Source organism: Mustela putorius, unplaced genomic scaffold (genome assembly GCF_011764305.1).
Source record: "Mustela putorius furo isolate JIRA1106 unplaced genomic scaffold, ASM1176430v1.1 tig00000129_pilon_pilon_pilon, whole genome shotgun sequence".
Lineage (NCBI taxonomy): Eukaryota > Metazoa > Chordata > Mammalia > Carnivora > Mustelidae > Mustela > Mustela putorius.
In genome coordinates this window covers 43,486,183-43,501,691 of record NW_025421290.1, presented here as the reverse complement: position 1 = coordinate 43,501,691, position 15,509 = coordinate 43,486,183, and the positions used below count along the sequence as shown (strand labels likewise).

Here is a 15,509-nt window from a genome sequence, read left to right as displayed (position 1 = left end):
GCACAGGACCCTGCCTAGGCTTAGCCGGCCATATTCTGTGTGCTGTGATCAATGATGACTGATAATGCCCTGAGTCCTTTCAGGGACTGATATGAACAGGGAGAAAAAGTGAGTCTCTCTCTTTCTGATCACAAATAACCAGTTAGAAACAAATAACTTAGAGCTGCAATGGCCACCTTTGCCCTCACCATACAGGGTAAAGCATGAAAGCTGAATAAAGAAGAGCTCAGAAAGAATTTTTTTTTTTTTTAAAGAGACAGATATGATACCCAACTTGGAATCCCTGGATCCAGCCAAGCCTGAAACCCTCCCCACTCTTCATAACTCTCATTCATGAGATCCAATTTATATTCCTTTTTTTTTTTTTTTTGCTTTAAAGAAATTTGTTATCTGTCACTTCCAACCAATAGAGAACTAATAAATAAAAATGCAGAGAAGATGGAAGAGATAGACTTTTGAGTGGAATGGTCTTGTATATGAATCTCAAGGGGAGCTTCACTTAAGCTCCATGAGCCTCAGTTTCCTTATCCAAACAAAAGTGAGAATAATAGTCCCTAATTTGTAATGTCTTTGGAAGATTACATGAGACAATCCGTGGGAAGCACTTGGCTGCTTTTCTTCCACGTCTCTTTCCTGCCGGACGGAGTCCCGTTGAAGGCGGGACCTCATTAGATTCATCCCCTGTCCTAAGCTTAGCACCTGGTTCTTCACAAAAGTCTGCACCATTGGGCTAATTAAGGGCACCTCTGTTCTCCATGCCAGCATTCACCTGGCAACCACAGGCGGTGATGCAACTCCAGCCTTATTTTGATATTAAAAAGAAAACGTCAGAGAACTGAACGCAGAGGAAAGTTAACTTGCAGCATTGCTGTGTTTGCTCAAATGTCCTGGAAAAAACCCATTGGTTAATGTCCAGGGGGAGGGGACCACCGAATGGCGAAGGCCACTGGACCCCCTCTAACCATTAACCAGCAGGGAAGCTTGCAAACAAAATTTAGCCGTGGTGCCCCGCAGGCTTACTGTACACATACTAGGGCCCAGGACAGCCAGGTCCAGCCAGTGGTTGCAGCCCGAGCCCTCGGCAAACTGTGAGTAGCACCTGAACCCTGTCCATCCCTCCCGCTCCTGCCCAGCCGCCAGAATGAAGCCATGCGCATCTTGCTTGTTTAATTTTTGTAATGGACTTTGAGCATTAGGGCAGCCAGCAGTGATCTGAGGCCAGGTGTTTGAGAGCGGTGTTATGGGGAGGGGTTTGCAGTTGGTGGGTCACCCATGGGGGCTTGATTCGCCCCCGCCCCCAGCCTTGAAGGGGTTGACACTAAGCCAAGAGCCATTCCCATCTGTCATTCCACGGATGTCCCTAAGCCCAGCCAAGTAACACAAGGGAGTCTGACAGCTGGGCTGGACGGGCACAAGGTAGCGCCCCTGCTGGGGGGGTGCAGGCAGGGACAGCGGTGCCCACTGACGTAGCGGACTGTGCGTGCCCCAGGATCGCACACACCCACTTCCTTGCTCGTCCTCCTGGGGCGAGGACACTGCAGATTCAACAGGACTGCTTGCATGACTCCAAGGCTTAAATGCAGAAGGCCCGAGAGGCTACCTGGCCCATAGCGGCTTTCGTGAAAATAATGAACGCAGTGGGCGTTTACTCTGAGCCTCGATTCACGAATGAGAAACAAGGAGGTCACACATGAAATGAAATTCATGAAGACTGTTGACACTCTGCTTGGTAACGTTGCTGGGGACTGTTTGGAGACCTCTTTTCCTCTCATCGCTTTGCTTTCCTCTCATCTGCCTTGGCACCGGCTCTGAGGGCAGGCTGCAGGGCTTAGAATCTCAGCTCTGGGGCGCCTGCGTGGCTCAGTGGGTTACAGAGAACAGGGCTCCTGGAGGAGAGCTGAGACCTGCGTGTCCCAGGACAAAAGGACATAAGCCAGGCAAGGCAGGGAAAGGTTGGGACTGCAGAGTGGATCCACCGGGGACAGGACTTGGGCAGGTCTGTCTTTGTCCCCAGCTCCCCGGTCAGAGCCGGGCTCCCCAAACAATGGGGAACCTGAAGTGACCCACCCTGCCATGACCCTGGCAGAGAGATGAAAGTCTGGTGTGTGCTAGAGGAAACTGGGTATCCCCAGTAGAGCGGGGCTCAGAATTCAAGGGGCCAAATTTGAGGCGGGGGCAGGGCTGTCACCAGGCATGGAGTCATGAAGTGAGGGTGGGAGGGAACTGAGCAGGGACAAGAGACCAAGTAGAGGTGACCACGGATGCTGGAAGAGGGGACGGGCCCCAGACTTGGATGGTGGACTGAGACAGGTACAGGGGAAACAAAGATCAGAAGATCAGAATGGCAGATGAGCAAGGCCGGTGGTGGGTATTATTACTGACTCTGTATTGTACTAAGGAAATGGAGCTCCTAAAACCCTTCTAACTAAGTGATAAGAGCACCAGGAACATCTCTTGCTCTAACATTCAGTCTTTGCCCATGATCCCTGATGCAGAGTTCCTAAATCCCTTGGAATTTCCCGGGTGACCACAGCGTCTTTCGTTCTGATGAGGTGAATTTTGGTAGGTGGCGTGGAGAGCATCAGGATGGGGCTGGTCCCAGAAAGGCCAAGCCATGATTAGAAGTTTGGAATTTTCAGCCCCACCCTCCTTTCTCTGGGGAGGGGGGGAGGGGCTGGAGTTGAGCATCCATCCCGCCTGCATGATGAAGCCTCCATCAAAATCCCAAAATACAGGATTTAGAGAGCTTCTGGGTCAGTGACCCCATCTGTATGCCAAGAGGGTGGCCCACACCAGCTCTGGTGCTCAGAACCCTTCTGGACCTCACCCTCTAAATCTCTTATTACATCCTTTGTAATAAACCGGTAAACATAAGTGTTTCAGTGAGCCAGTCTAGCAAATAACCGAACCCAAAAATAAAGTCTCAGGAACCCTGCTTATAGCCAGTCAAAAGGACAGGGTGACAATCTGGGACTTCTGATTGGCATCTGAAGTTGGGGGTGGGCAATCTTGTGGGAACTGAGCCCTTAACCTGGGGGGTCTGACACTACCTCCAGGTGGACAGTGTGAGAATTGAGTTACACTGTAGGATTGTAGATCCGTTGTGGGATTGAGTGGCATTCTCCCTCAGCTAGGGATAAATTGATTGGTGTGTGGGAAACCCACATCACTGGCGTCAGAGTAAAGTGTGCAGTCATGTGTGAGGAAAGGAGAAACACAGGGAAGGTTTTCCTTATACAACCACCTTTTATTATCCATTCATCTACTGATGGACATTTGGGGTGTTTCTCGTTCTTTGGCTATTATGAACAATGCAATCGTGAACACTGCGTTGTACAAATATCTGTTCAAGTCCCTGTTTCCAATTCCTCAGAAGAAGAATCTCTGGATCACATGGTAACTCTATATTTAATTTTTGAGTATCTATCATACCCTTTATTTCCACGTAGCTGTAGCACTTACCTTTCCCACCAGCAAGATACAGTTTCCAGCTCCTCCACATCCAGGCCAACACCTGTTTTCTGTTCTGCTGTTTGTGGTTTGACTTGGTTTAGTTTTTGAAACAGCCATGCAAATGGTATCTCGTTGAGGTTTTGATTGGTGTTTCCCTGATGACTCTAATGTGAACATCTTTTCATGTGCCTGTTGGCCATCAGTATATCTTCTTTTAAAGAAATGTCTACTCAACAACTTTGCCCGTTTTTTGCATTGGATTTTTTTTTATTTTTTTAACTTGAGTTTTATGTAATCTGGATATTAATCCTTTATCAGATACGGGATTTTCAAATATTACCTCTCATTTTGTGGGTCGCCTCTCTACTCTATTGATAGTGTCCTTGGGTGATCGAAAGATTTTAATTTTAGAAAATCCAATGTGTCTTATTTTCGTTTTGTTGTTTGTGCCTTTATTTTTGTTTTAAGATTTTATTTATTTATTTATTTGACAGACAGAGATTACAAGTAGGCAGAGAGTCAGGCAGAGAAAGAGAGGACGAAGCAGGCTCCCTGCTGAGGAGAGAGAGCCTGATGCAGGGCTTCATCCCTGGACTCTGGATCGTGACCCGAGCAGAAGGCAGAGGCTTTAACCCACTGAGCCACCCAGCACCCCTTGTTTGTGCCTTTAATGTCATGTCCAAGAAATCGTTCTTTTTTTATTTTATTGTAAATAGCATGATTGTTTATTTCCTTTTCGGTTTGTTCATTGTTAGTATGAGAACTGATGTGGGGTGTGTGTGTGTGTGTGTGTGTGTGTGTGTGTGTGCCGGTTTTGTAGCCTGCTGCTTTGTTGAATTCATTTCTTAGTTCCAGCAGGGTCTTTATGGAATCTTCAAGGTTTTCTACATGTGGCTATGATGTTGATCAGGTTGCCTACGGGCAGAGATCATTTTACTCCTTCTTTTCAAACTTGGATATCTTTTATTTCTTTTTCTTGCCTAATTTCTCTGGCTAGGACTTCCAGTACTGTGTTAAACAGAAGAGGCAAAAGTAAGCATCCTTCCTTGTTCTGGGAATCTTAGATAAAAAGCTTTCAATCTTTCACCATTACATTACAAAAAGCTGTGGCTTTTTACAATTTCTTTTATATTGAAGTAGTTTCCTTTAGCCTTAGTCTGTTGAGTGTTTTTATCTTGAAAGGGTGTGTTGAATTATGCCAAATGCTTTTTCTGCATCAGGTGAGATGATCATATTTTTTTTTCTTCCTTCTGTTATAGCATGTTAGTTGAGTTTTGTATGTAGAACCATCCTTGCATTCTAGAAATAAACCCCATTTGGCCATGCTGTATGTTGCTGAATTCTATTTGCTAGTTTTTTGTTGAGGATTTTTGCATCAGTGTTCATAGGCATTATTCCTCTGTACTTTTCTGTCCTTACCACATCTTTATCTGGCTTTGGTATCAGGGCAATGAATGACTTAGGAAATGTTCCACTTCTCTGGTTTTTTGGAAGGAGAATTCATGTGATTTCTTTAATGTTTGGCAGCATTTAGTGGTTAAGCCATTTGGTCCAGGGCTTTCTTTTTTGGGTTTTCAATTCTGATTCAATTTTCTTACTACATACAGGCCTATTCAGATTTTCCATTTCTTATGATCCAATCTTGGTAAGTTTTGCATTTCCAGAATTTTTTTCATTTTCTCTAGGCTATCCAGTTGGTTGGCGTGTAATTTTTTTGTAATAGTTTTTTATAATTCTTTTTTAAATGTATTTATTTTTATTTGGGGGGGAGAGAGGAGACAGAGAGAGGGAATCTCAAACACACTCCCCACTGAGCATGGAGTCTGATGCAGGGCTCAATCCCAGGGTCCTGAGATCAAAACCTGAACCAAAATCAAGAGACACTTACCTAACTGAGCCACCCAGCTGCCTCTCTTATAATTATTTTTATTTCTGTAAGAATTGGCAGTAAAGTCCCCATTTTCATTTCTGATTTTAGTAATTTGAGACTTCTCTTTTTTTCCTTACTCAGTTTAGCTAAAGGTTTGTCAATTTTGTTCACCTTTTTGAAGACCATATTATATTAATTCTATATCACCATAGTATATTATACTATATCAGTTAGATATATTATATCCTGGTTTCATTGATTTTCTCTAGTTTTTCTATTCTCTATTTTATATATCTGTGCTCTAATCTTTATTGTTTCCTTCCTTCTGCTACCCCACTCTCTTTTGGTAACTATTTATATGTAATATCTTTTTCCATCCTTCCACTTTCATATTGATGTCTTTGGATCTAAAATGCGTCTCTTGTAGTCAATGCATAGTTGGATCATTTTTTAAATCCATTCTGCCAATCTCTGTCTTTCAGTTGGGGAATTTTATCCATTTATGTTTAGAGTAATTGCTAATAAAGAAGGACTTCTGCCATTTCCTATTTGTTTTCTAAATGCCTTATGGATTTTTTTTTTGTCCCTCATTTTCTGAATTACTATCTTCTCTTATGTTTAATTGATTTTTTTTGTAGTGAAACATTTTAATTCTCTTCTCATGTCCTTTTATGCATACTCTTGATATTTTCTTCCTGGTTCCCATTGAAATTATATTTAACATCCTAAAGTTGTAACACTCTTATTTGAATTTACGCCAGCTTCACTTTCATAGCATATGAAAGCCCCGCACTTATGTAGCTCCATCGCCACATTCTTTCAGTTATTTAAGTCACAAATCACATCTTTATTCATTGTGTATCCAAAAAACATAGACTAATAATTGCTTTTCATAGATCAGTCTTTTAAATCATATCAAAAATAAAAAGTGAAGTTACCAAGCAAGATTACAATAATATGATTGTAATCATATATAATTGTTTATATATTTACCTTTACCAGAGATCTTTATTTCTTCCTATAGATTATATGTACTCTCTAGTGTCCTTTCATTTCAGCCAGAAGGACTCCCTTTAGCATCTCTTGCAGGAGAGGCCTAGTGGTAATAAACTCCTTCAGCTTTTGCTTATCTGGCAATGTCTAGACTTCTCCCTCAATTTTGAAGGATGGTTTTGCCAGATCTAGGATTCTTGGTTAAGAGTTTTTTCCTTTCAGTTTTTTGAATATATCAATTGGTAGGATATTTCACCCCTCTGGGCTTCCATTTCTGTCTACCTCAAATCATAATAATAATACCTATTTTATTAGTTTGTTAGTGAGGGTTAGTTGAGAAAATATAAGTAAAACACATAGGTTGGTGTTGGGCGTCTTGATACCTGGTGTCGAGTAGGTACTTGAAAAATCATAGCAGGTATCATCATACTTTCAGATGAGGAATTTGAGTCCCAGAGACCTGAGCTGTCCCAGGTCACACAGCCGATGTGGAGAAAGGAAGTGAAGCTTGACTGGGGTGTTTCACAGGGTCTTCTGCCCACCATTTCACCATGCCTCACTGCCTTGGAGACCCTACATTATCTAATGAGAATTCCTGATTTTGCAGGGCCTGACCATCTTGGACAATGCTGCTTTCCCTGTGCACCTATTTCCTCTGGCTGTCCATCAGTGACCTCTGGACCGTCCAGGCTAAGGACCCAGATACTGATGTGAGCACGAGAAGCCCTCACCGGGACTTGGCTCCAAACAATGTTGACTTTGCCTTTATCCTATATAGGCATCTTGTGGCTTCAGCTCCTGGAAGGAATGTCTTCATCTCCCCTGTGAGCATCTCCATGGCCTTAGCTATGCTGTCTCTGGGTTCCTGTGGCCACACACGGGTCCAACTCCTCCAGGGCCTGGGCTTCAACCTCACCAATATATCTGAAGCTGAGATTCACCAGGGCTTTAAGCACCTCCACCACCTCTTCGAGAAGGAGTCAGACACCATGTTGGAAATGGTTATGGGTAATGCTTTGTTCCTTGACCACAGCCTGGAGCTTCTGGAGTCATTCTCTGCAGACACCAAACACTACTATGAGTTGGAGGCTTTGGCTACAGATTTCAAGGATGGGGCTGGAGCTAGCAGACAAATCAATGAGTATATCAAAAATAAGACACAAGGGAAAATTGTGGACTTGATATCAAAGCTGGATAGTTCAGCCATGCTCATCCTGGTCAACTACATCTTCTTCAAAGGTACCCCCCTACTCACTCCGTTGCCAAGAATAATAAGAGCCATCAAAACCCAGGGTGCATTCTTGGACAAGGCCTTTGATCTTACAAAGCACACTTTCAACTGTGAATCTCCATCCTCACCATGATCCTATTAGGAAAGTAGAATATATCATCTTATAAGTGATCAAAATAACACCCAAAAGAATTGAGCAACTTGCCCAAGCTCTTACAGGTTTTTTTGAGGCCAAACATGCAATCATGAACAGACTGGCTGACTCATGGTCGAAAAATATTGGCTGAGTGCTGGCTGTGCATCAGGCACTGGGCCAAGAGCTGGAAACACAGCCTATGACCAGACAGACATAGCCTCTGCCCCCCAGGAACTCCCCCCAGATGCACCCTATACCACACACTTCCCCAGCACTCACAACCAGCTCTGACCAAGTCCCATCTTAGCCAAACTTCAACTTGTCCTCATCAATTTGAAGCAGAGTTTTCCAAAGTTCTTGTGCGTAAAAATCACCATGGCAACTTGTTAAAATTATAGATTTCAGAGATCATACCAGACCCACTGAAGCAAAGCTTCTGCAAGAAAGTCCTAGAATTTGTGTTTTTAAGAAGCCCCGCCCCCAATCATTTTTATGAACACAAAATTTGGGGATACATTGTCCTTGAGAAGAAAATCTCTGCTTCTTAGTTGATAGCACTGGTTCTCAACCCAGGGTGATCTTCAACCGCCTTCAGGGACACTTGACCACGTCTAGAGATATTTTGGGTTGTCACAGTTGAGGGTGGGGTGGGGTGGAGTGTGTTCCTGGCATCTAGTAAGTAAAGGCCAGGAAGTGCTGCAAAACAGGACAACTCCCACATAATATCTGCTCCAGAATGGCCATTACCCCTAGGCTGAGAAACCCTGGCCTAAAGTCATCTAGTTCTCTGTCCTTTCCAGTCTCCTATCTGGAGTGATATCCTCGTATCAGGAATCTTCTTTGCTTTCTCCAATTTGCCCCCATAAATTCTTAAGTTTCCTTACCACGAGGCCTCCTGGCTTGAGAATTTTCAAGAAGAACCCCTTAAAGTAGAGGTTAGATCCCATTCTGTATTTTGTTTTGTGCCCAACTGGATATGCTACATTTTCTTCTAGAAAAGATATACTCAGGAAAAAACAATAGCAAACTTTTAAGGATGAAAAACCTAACACTGAAAAATACTCACTTTTTTTTGCTGTGAGTTGGACAAGTTAGTCACAAAACACCGCCACCTTTGGCCCAGACAGCCAGACTGTGATATCACACTCAGCCATGGGGTGGAACAGGCACAGCCTCAGGGTCTGTTCTGGCCTTGGGGTCCACAGACCCTGCAGGCAGTGGGATGGAGAAGGGTCTGCCTCGAGCTCAGCACTGGCCACCCTCAGGCAGCCTCAGCTTGGAAACAGAGACCACACAAGGACTCCCAGGGACAGCCAAGAAACCTAGGACCCCCAGGGGGATGCAGGGTCCTCAGTCACCTCCAGACCTGGGGAGTTAACCTAGAGCATTGGAGGCCCTGGTGAGGTCCACCCATGTCTTTACACATCCAGAATTCTGTCACCTGTAAGAAAACTCATAGTTGCTTAGAATAAGCCCAGAAGGGCCAAAAAGGCTCTGCAAATGGACCTCACAATCAGGCAGGCTTTGGCTCTAAGGAACAATCGGCCTTCCATGAAAGATGACCAGTAATGAAAGCCTGGTCTGTGAAGGTAGTAAGTTCCCCATCACCAGGCAGACAAAGAGGCTGTGTGATGCCATTGTGGAGCATGGGGGGAAGGATTCAAGTCCAACTGTGGGTTGGAGCATGGGAGCTTGAAGGCATCATCTCATCCTGACTTTGCCTTGGGGCCACATAGAAGGTCAGGAGCCTCCCTCAAGGCAGTAGACACAATCTGCTGGGCAGCCAGGCTGCCTGCTGGACTTCTGTGGCCAAACGTCAAGGCGTGGGCATGGAATGGGTGGTCCGTTTCTCCAAACCTCTCCCACCCCGACCTTGAATTTGCAGCCCAAGTTCCATCTGGCACCATTTCCAGAACCCTCCTGTCTAGGATCCACCCTAGGCTCAGGGCGTGAGGGCGGGCAGCCAGGCAAAGTCTGGCTTACTGAATTCTACCCCCAATTCCAAGGGTATTCTCATTTGTCTCCCTCCTTCTGTTTCTTAGAGGCTCAGAAACAGAGTTAATAATCCCCAGCCCAGTTCAAGAAGTGGAGGACAGAATAAGTTTTAAATTTCTGAGCATTTCACAACTTACCAGAAAATTCTAGCCACTCTGGTAAGGACCTTCCAGGGAGCGGCCGCCATGACATTGCTTAGTGTTCTGCGGCCACCCAAACTGTGTTTTCCTCCGGCTCTCACAGGCCTGTCTCCTTTCTCCCTTCCTTCCCAGGCACATGGGAACAGCCCTTCAACCCAGGGAGCACCAGGGAGGAAAACTTCTACGTGAACGAGACCACCGTGGTGAGAGTGCCCATGATGGTCCAGTCGGGCCCCGTCAAGTACTTTCAAGACCCAGTGCTCTCCTGTCAGCTGGTCCAACTGGAGTACACGGGCAATGAGACCGTCTTCTTTGTCCTCCCAGAAGAAGGAAAGATGGACACGGTCATCACCGCGCTGAGCAGGGACACCATTCAGAGGTGGTCTGAGTCCCTGACCATGGGGTAAGCCCTTATCCTTCTCCCACAGAAAAGCACTTGGATCAGGAGTGGCTCAGGAAGGTTTCCAGAGCAGGTGCCCTGCCTTGCCCTTTCTTCCTTCCTTCCTTCCTACACAAATGGAACTGCCTGCTGTATACCATGTGCTAGGCTTACCAGAAAGGATAGAAGGTGAATAGGACTTCAAAGACATGCACTCTAGAGCAGAGAAAAGGCTTCTGGTAGAATCCATAGTGCACCATGACATCGGTGTTTTCATAGCAGAAGAGGAAAGGAGATAGGTGTGAAGCTGGGGGGGGGGGGGGGGAGGTGGGAAGGCCTGGCTGCCCCAGGGGACCGCGGAAGGAGCTGCAGAACAATCACTTTCCATCCAGACTGTGTGTTAAGCCCGAGTGGGAGTGGAAGGCATCCAAGAGCGTGCATGGAGGAGGGATGGGCACGAGCCAAATCCAGGGGGCCATGCCCAGGGCACCCACAGAGTCAGACAGCAGCTGCACAGAAGGAGACAAATTCTACTCGAATGAAATATGTAAATCAAGAGCTTTGAAGGCAGAAAATCTGGAAAGAAGCCCTCTACTTTAATATATACGTAGGTTTTTGTGCTTTATGGTTTTGAGTTATTTTTATTTTGAGTTGTAGCCCCAGAGCACTGCTCAATCCTGGACCTTCTGGAAAGGTTAGTCCAGTTCCTGCAGTAGACGTGGAAGTGCCTGGGAGTTTGACCTCCTGTGGGGAAGAGCTGCGGAGGCTGCTCCGTGTTTCCAGGAAATCCCTTATAGCGACATGGGGGGAGCCAGAAGTGTTCTCAGAGTCCTGGACCCATTGTACCTGACCTTGAGCATGGGGTTGGGGATGAGGTGGGTAGGCGTGCGTGTGAGCCTGTGTTTGGGTGACCTGAGGGGTCCTGTGGCTGGCTTCTCACCATTTCATTTGCCCCCACGCCTTCCAAGGGAGCCAGTAGTTCAGGAACCCTGTCACCAGCTGGTGATTGCACACCCGGGATCACACCAATTCTGGCTCCTAGTCTGTGGAAAATGAGAAGGATGATCTTTCTTTTTACACCAAAAATAATCTCTTCGCCAAAACACTTTAGCTTAAAACATATCAATAACACATGCCATTTTCTTCTAGATTTTTTAAAAATAAATCTCCAAGGCAGACTCTTGCACATTTAGGCGACATATGTGATCGGGCACGAGTCCTCTACTCCATCCCAGGGATGCCCCCCTAGCCCTAGAAGGCAGACCCTATGGTTCCTCACCTCTAGACTTGTGTTACTCAGCCCTTCTCCCACTTCACCCCTCCTGGGATCACCTACCCCCCTCACTGGAGTGCCGCCCCTCAGGGTCGGGCTGCTGCCCACTGACTGGGGAAGCCTCCTCGCCCCACACAGAGCTTGGGGGCACCCTTTCTTCCTCCCTCCCCCTCCCCCTCCCCCCTTCTCCCTTCTTCCTTCTTCCCTCTCCCTCCTCCCATGAGGCAAGGATGCTTTGAAGCAACCAGTCGAGGCCTCTCCACAATTCTGCTGCTTCCCAGTGGCGTGACTTTGAGCTTCTCGTGAGTTCAGTTCTTTCCATGTGGTTGTAGAAGACGTTGGCCTCACCCTCCTAAGGTTGCGGGCGCATGCGAGCATTAGACATCCTACAGAAGCTAAAGGACATCCGCCAGGGGTCTGGTATAGGCCAGTCTCCCTGACTGCCAGTTGTCCCGCCCTGTCCAGCACCCTTGTCGGGCGCTGCCTTGCTGTGTCCGTGAGACAGGACTTGGCTAAAACCACACAGCGCTAGTGGCAGGGCTGGGGCCAGGATGCTGCTTCCAGCTGGGTGCCCCCTCCACTCCTCTGCTTCTGTCCAGAGGTGCTTGGGGGACCACAGGGACTTGCTCAGGGACCCTCTTCTTCAGTGTCCAGTGGCATAGCTCTACCACGGGCGGAATCAGCTCAGAGAATGAGGTGAGAAGAAAAGATTGAGCTGTTCAGAGGCCCTGAGAGAAAATTGCCTGTGTGACGGCGGGAGAGGCAAATCCTACGTCTTGACCTGTCCCTTCCCCTTTTCTGCAAGGAGCAGGTCTGGCTGGGAGACCGGGTCTGGAGGGACCGCAGGGGAAACAAGTCAGCTGGCCCGGCCCAGTCCCAGGAAATTCTAACCCCATCTGCTTACCCCCAAGCAGCCAGGTAAACCTGTCCATCCCAAAGGTGACCATCTCCGGAGCCTACAACCTCAGGACCATCCTGGGGGCCATGGGCATTGCAGACTTCCTCAGCAAGGAGGCGGATTTCTCCGGCATCGCCCGAGAGCCCCAGCTGACATTGTCAGAGGCAAGTGTCCCTAAAGTCCATCTTTTTTCCCCACACATTCACAGTACAAATAATAATAAGGAACACGGGGCCCCCCATGAATAAGTCTCTAAGCCCCAGGCTGTCTGCTCCACACCCCTGCTCTTACAACAGGGTAAATGGAAGCTCAGCGGGAAAATGTGATATCCCCAAGGTGACACGGGAACTAGTGACAAGGGTCCCCCCGACACCAAATAGGAACCAAAGAAATGGGAAATGTCTGAATGCGATCCCATCAGACAGTCTAGCCACCACATTCTTTCCCTTCGGTCTTCAGCTTTATGTCCTGTGGGTCCCTCAGTCATTCAGGAAACATTTACTGGACGCCCACTCCGTGCCCCGAACTGCTGGGCACCGTGTATGCCTCCATTACTGAGACATGGTCCAGCCCTCACAGGATCTCACCGTTGTGTGGGTGTCCAAACAGGAGAGGGGACAGGAGACTGCTGAGCAGGCAGCCACCTCTCCGTCCAGCACTCAGACTTGGACCATTGTGGCGCCCAGCACAGAGTCTGAGCTCCATGAAATGCCTGGTGTGTGAAGGATTGAGTCAAGCAGCCCCCTGTAAGGGGAGCCCCTCCTTATAGAGGAGGAGCCTCTGGCTTGGGAAAGGTAGTTCACTCACCAGGGCCACGGAGCTGGTGAATGTCAACCTGACGTTTGGCCTGGGGTCCATTTGACTCAAAACCTCATTTCCCAAGACACACCCGCTCGGCTTCTTCCTGCACCTGTTGGCAGAGCTTTTCAGAGCCTCGGGCTCCTCACTGTCCGGTCAGGCAGAGCCCCTGCCCCCAGAGGATGCTAATAACGAGCCAGTTCTGAATTGTTGAAGGTGTCTGATACAAGCTATACGAGCGTCTTGCTGATTTCAGAATTCCTCCTAATTCTGAGCACAGCAAGAGACCATTCAACAGCCCCTTTCCATCGTGAGCAGGCAGAAGCATTTTGCAGAGAGGGGCCCCTAGGGTTTGGCTAGCGAGGTGCAAAGGAAGGGAGGTCAGCCTCGCCCGGGACCCAGTAAGGAGCGCCTGAGGGGGACACTGAAGTCCAGTGAGTCCCGTGAGCCCCCGATCTCTCTGTGGTGCGCCCCATCTTCCCACTTTCCAGGGAAGAAGTCTTGGTGGGAGCTGAGTTCTGGAGGTGGACACACTCATCCTGGGGCTGCCACTGAGATGAGGAGCCAGCAAGTGACCCTCTCTGAGCCTCTTTGCCGGCCATCAAACCAAGGGTGGGAGGGATGGAAGCGATGGGGCGTGGCAAGCTCCTGGCCGCAGCAGGTGCTCAACGCCCACCTTCGCCCCGTCTCCAACAGGTGATTCATAAGGCCGTGCTGCAACTCGATGAAAAGGGCTTGGAAGGCGCCGACTCCCCCAGGGTCATGCTGCACACGGCGCCCGAGCCTCTCACCTTCCGCTTCAACCGCCCGTTCATTGTCATGATCTTCAACCACTTCACGTGGAGCAGCCTCTTCCTGGGCAAGGTTGTGAATCCGACCTAAGGGTGCCCCCCACCCCCAGGAGCCACAGCCCCGGCTGACCCTGTGTACCGGAGAGCCCACAGAAACGCTCTGGAGGGAGGGGGGGAGGTTCCCCCTTGTCTTCTCCAGGTTCTTCTGTCCAAATAAATCACCATCACTGTCAAGGCCAGCAGGTGTGGTTGAAGGGATGAAATGCGACAGGTGACACGCTCCGAATGGCAGCATGCCACCTTGAGCCCTTGACCATCATGCTGTGGTTACAGGGCATGCGGAAGCCGGGGAAAGGGTGTATGGAAACACTATTGTTTTTGTATATTTTTGTTAGTTTGAAATTATTTCTAGAAAACAGGAATCATGCAAGCCCAAACACGACAGAATGACATATTTGAAGTGCTAGGGGGAATGTGGTGACAGCTTCAGAAAAGAAAAAAGGAAGAAACAAAACAATCCTTCAAAAATGAAGGCAAAATGAAGGTTCTTCTCCAGACAAACAAAAGCAGAGAAAGTTCGTCACCTTCCCTAAAGACAATTTTTAAGGCTGGAACGAGATGATTCTAAGGGGAAATTTGGACCTACGCAAAAGAATGAAGAGTTCCGGAAAGGGTATATATGCAAACAAAGAGAAAATGTTGTTTAAAAAAATCTTAAAAATATAACTAACTGTCTAAAGCAAAACTACTGATGGGTTTATTGCTTCAAGCTCAAGGGCTTCCTTTATCCCTGCTCCGCAAAAACTCAGTGTGGACATGAGGTTAAGCTTTGTCAGTAGAAGGTGCTGGAGAAACATTGCCAGAGGAAGAGGCTTTCCCTGCTCATTTGGGGCAAAAAGCCTTAACTGAGATAAAGAATTGGATGGATAGATGGATGGATGGATGGACAGATAGATAGATAGATAATGTATATGGAAGGTATAAACAGACCTCAATCCTAAAAGCATCATCTTGCTTAATAAGGAAACACTAAATGCATTCCCACTAAGGTCAAGACTAAGACAAAGCTGCATTATATTCTGCACCATTACCCATTGTCCTGGGAGTATTAGGCCATGGAGTTAAACAAGAGAAAGCAGAGGGATGGAATAGGAAAAAAATGAAATACAACAATCCTTGCAGACAGCCTATAATCCCCCTGCAGAACCCTAGCAAATTAGTGATAAAACAAACTCATGTAACAAAAGAATTCAGCAAGCCTGAATATATACAAATATATTTGTATATATGAGCTTTCATATATACAAATCATGACCAGTTAAATAATAGAGGAGAAAACCCAGGAGCAGCCCCTGTCCCAAAAAATACAACACTTAGAAATAAACAAGAAATATGCAAAATCTACATTGAGAAAATGATGACAGGACTTCTTAAAGATGCAAAATTAGACTTGAACAAATGGAAAGATTCGCCTTCTTACATAAGATGCCTCAGCATCACTGGGCTATCTGTCTTCTTTGGCTTCATTTAACAATTTGATGGTATTTCAATA

General features: G+C 47.1%; 1 protein-coding gene across 4 annotated transcripts; it reads left to right on the top strand.

Moving 5' to 3' along the window:
• Positions 1-972: 972 nt before the first annotated feature.
• On the top strand, positions 973-14,923 carry LOC101675610 (corticosteroid-binding globulin). 4 transcript variants are annotated; one of them, XM_004754762.3, is made up of 5 exons: positions 973-1,088; positions 6,924-7,324; positions 9,951-10,221; positions 12,382-12,532; positions 13,863-14,923. In XM_004754762.3, exons 2-5 carry the CDS (start codon positions 6,943-6,945, stop codon positions 14,046-14,048), a joined length of 990 nt encoding a protein of 329 aa, XP_004754819.1. In that variant the 5' UTR covers positions 973-1,088; positions 6,924-6,942; the 3' UTR covers positions 14,049-14,923. The 4 variants fall into 4 exon arrangements, with proteins under 4 accessions (XP_004754819.1, XP_004754817.1, XP_012912890.1 ...); XM_004754760.3 differs by having other exon boundaries at positions 975-1,088; positions 6,924-7,555; positions 13,863-14,846; XM_013057436.2 differs by having other exon boundaries at positions 976-1,088; positions 6,924-7,555; positions 12,385-12,532; positions 13,863-14,748.
• Positions 14,924-15,509: the final 586 nt, after the last annotated feature.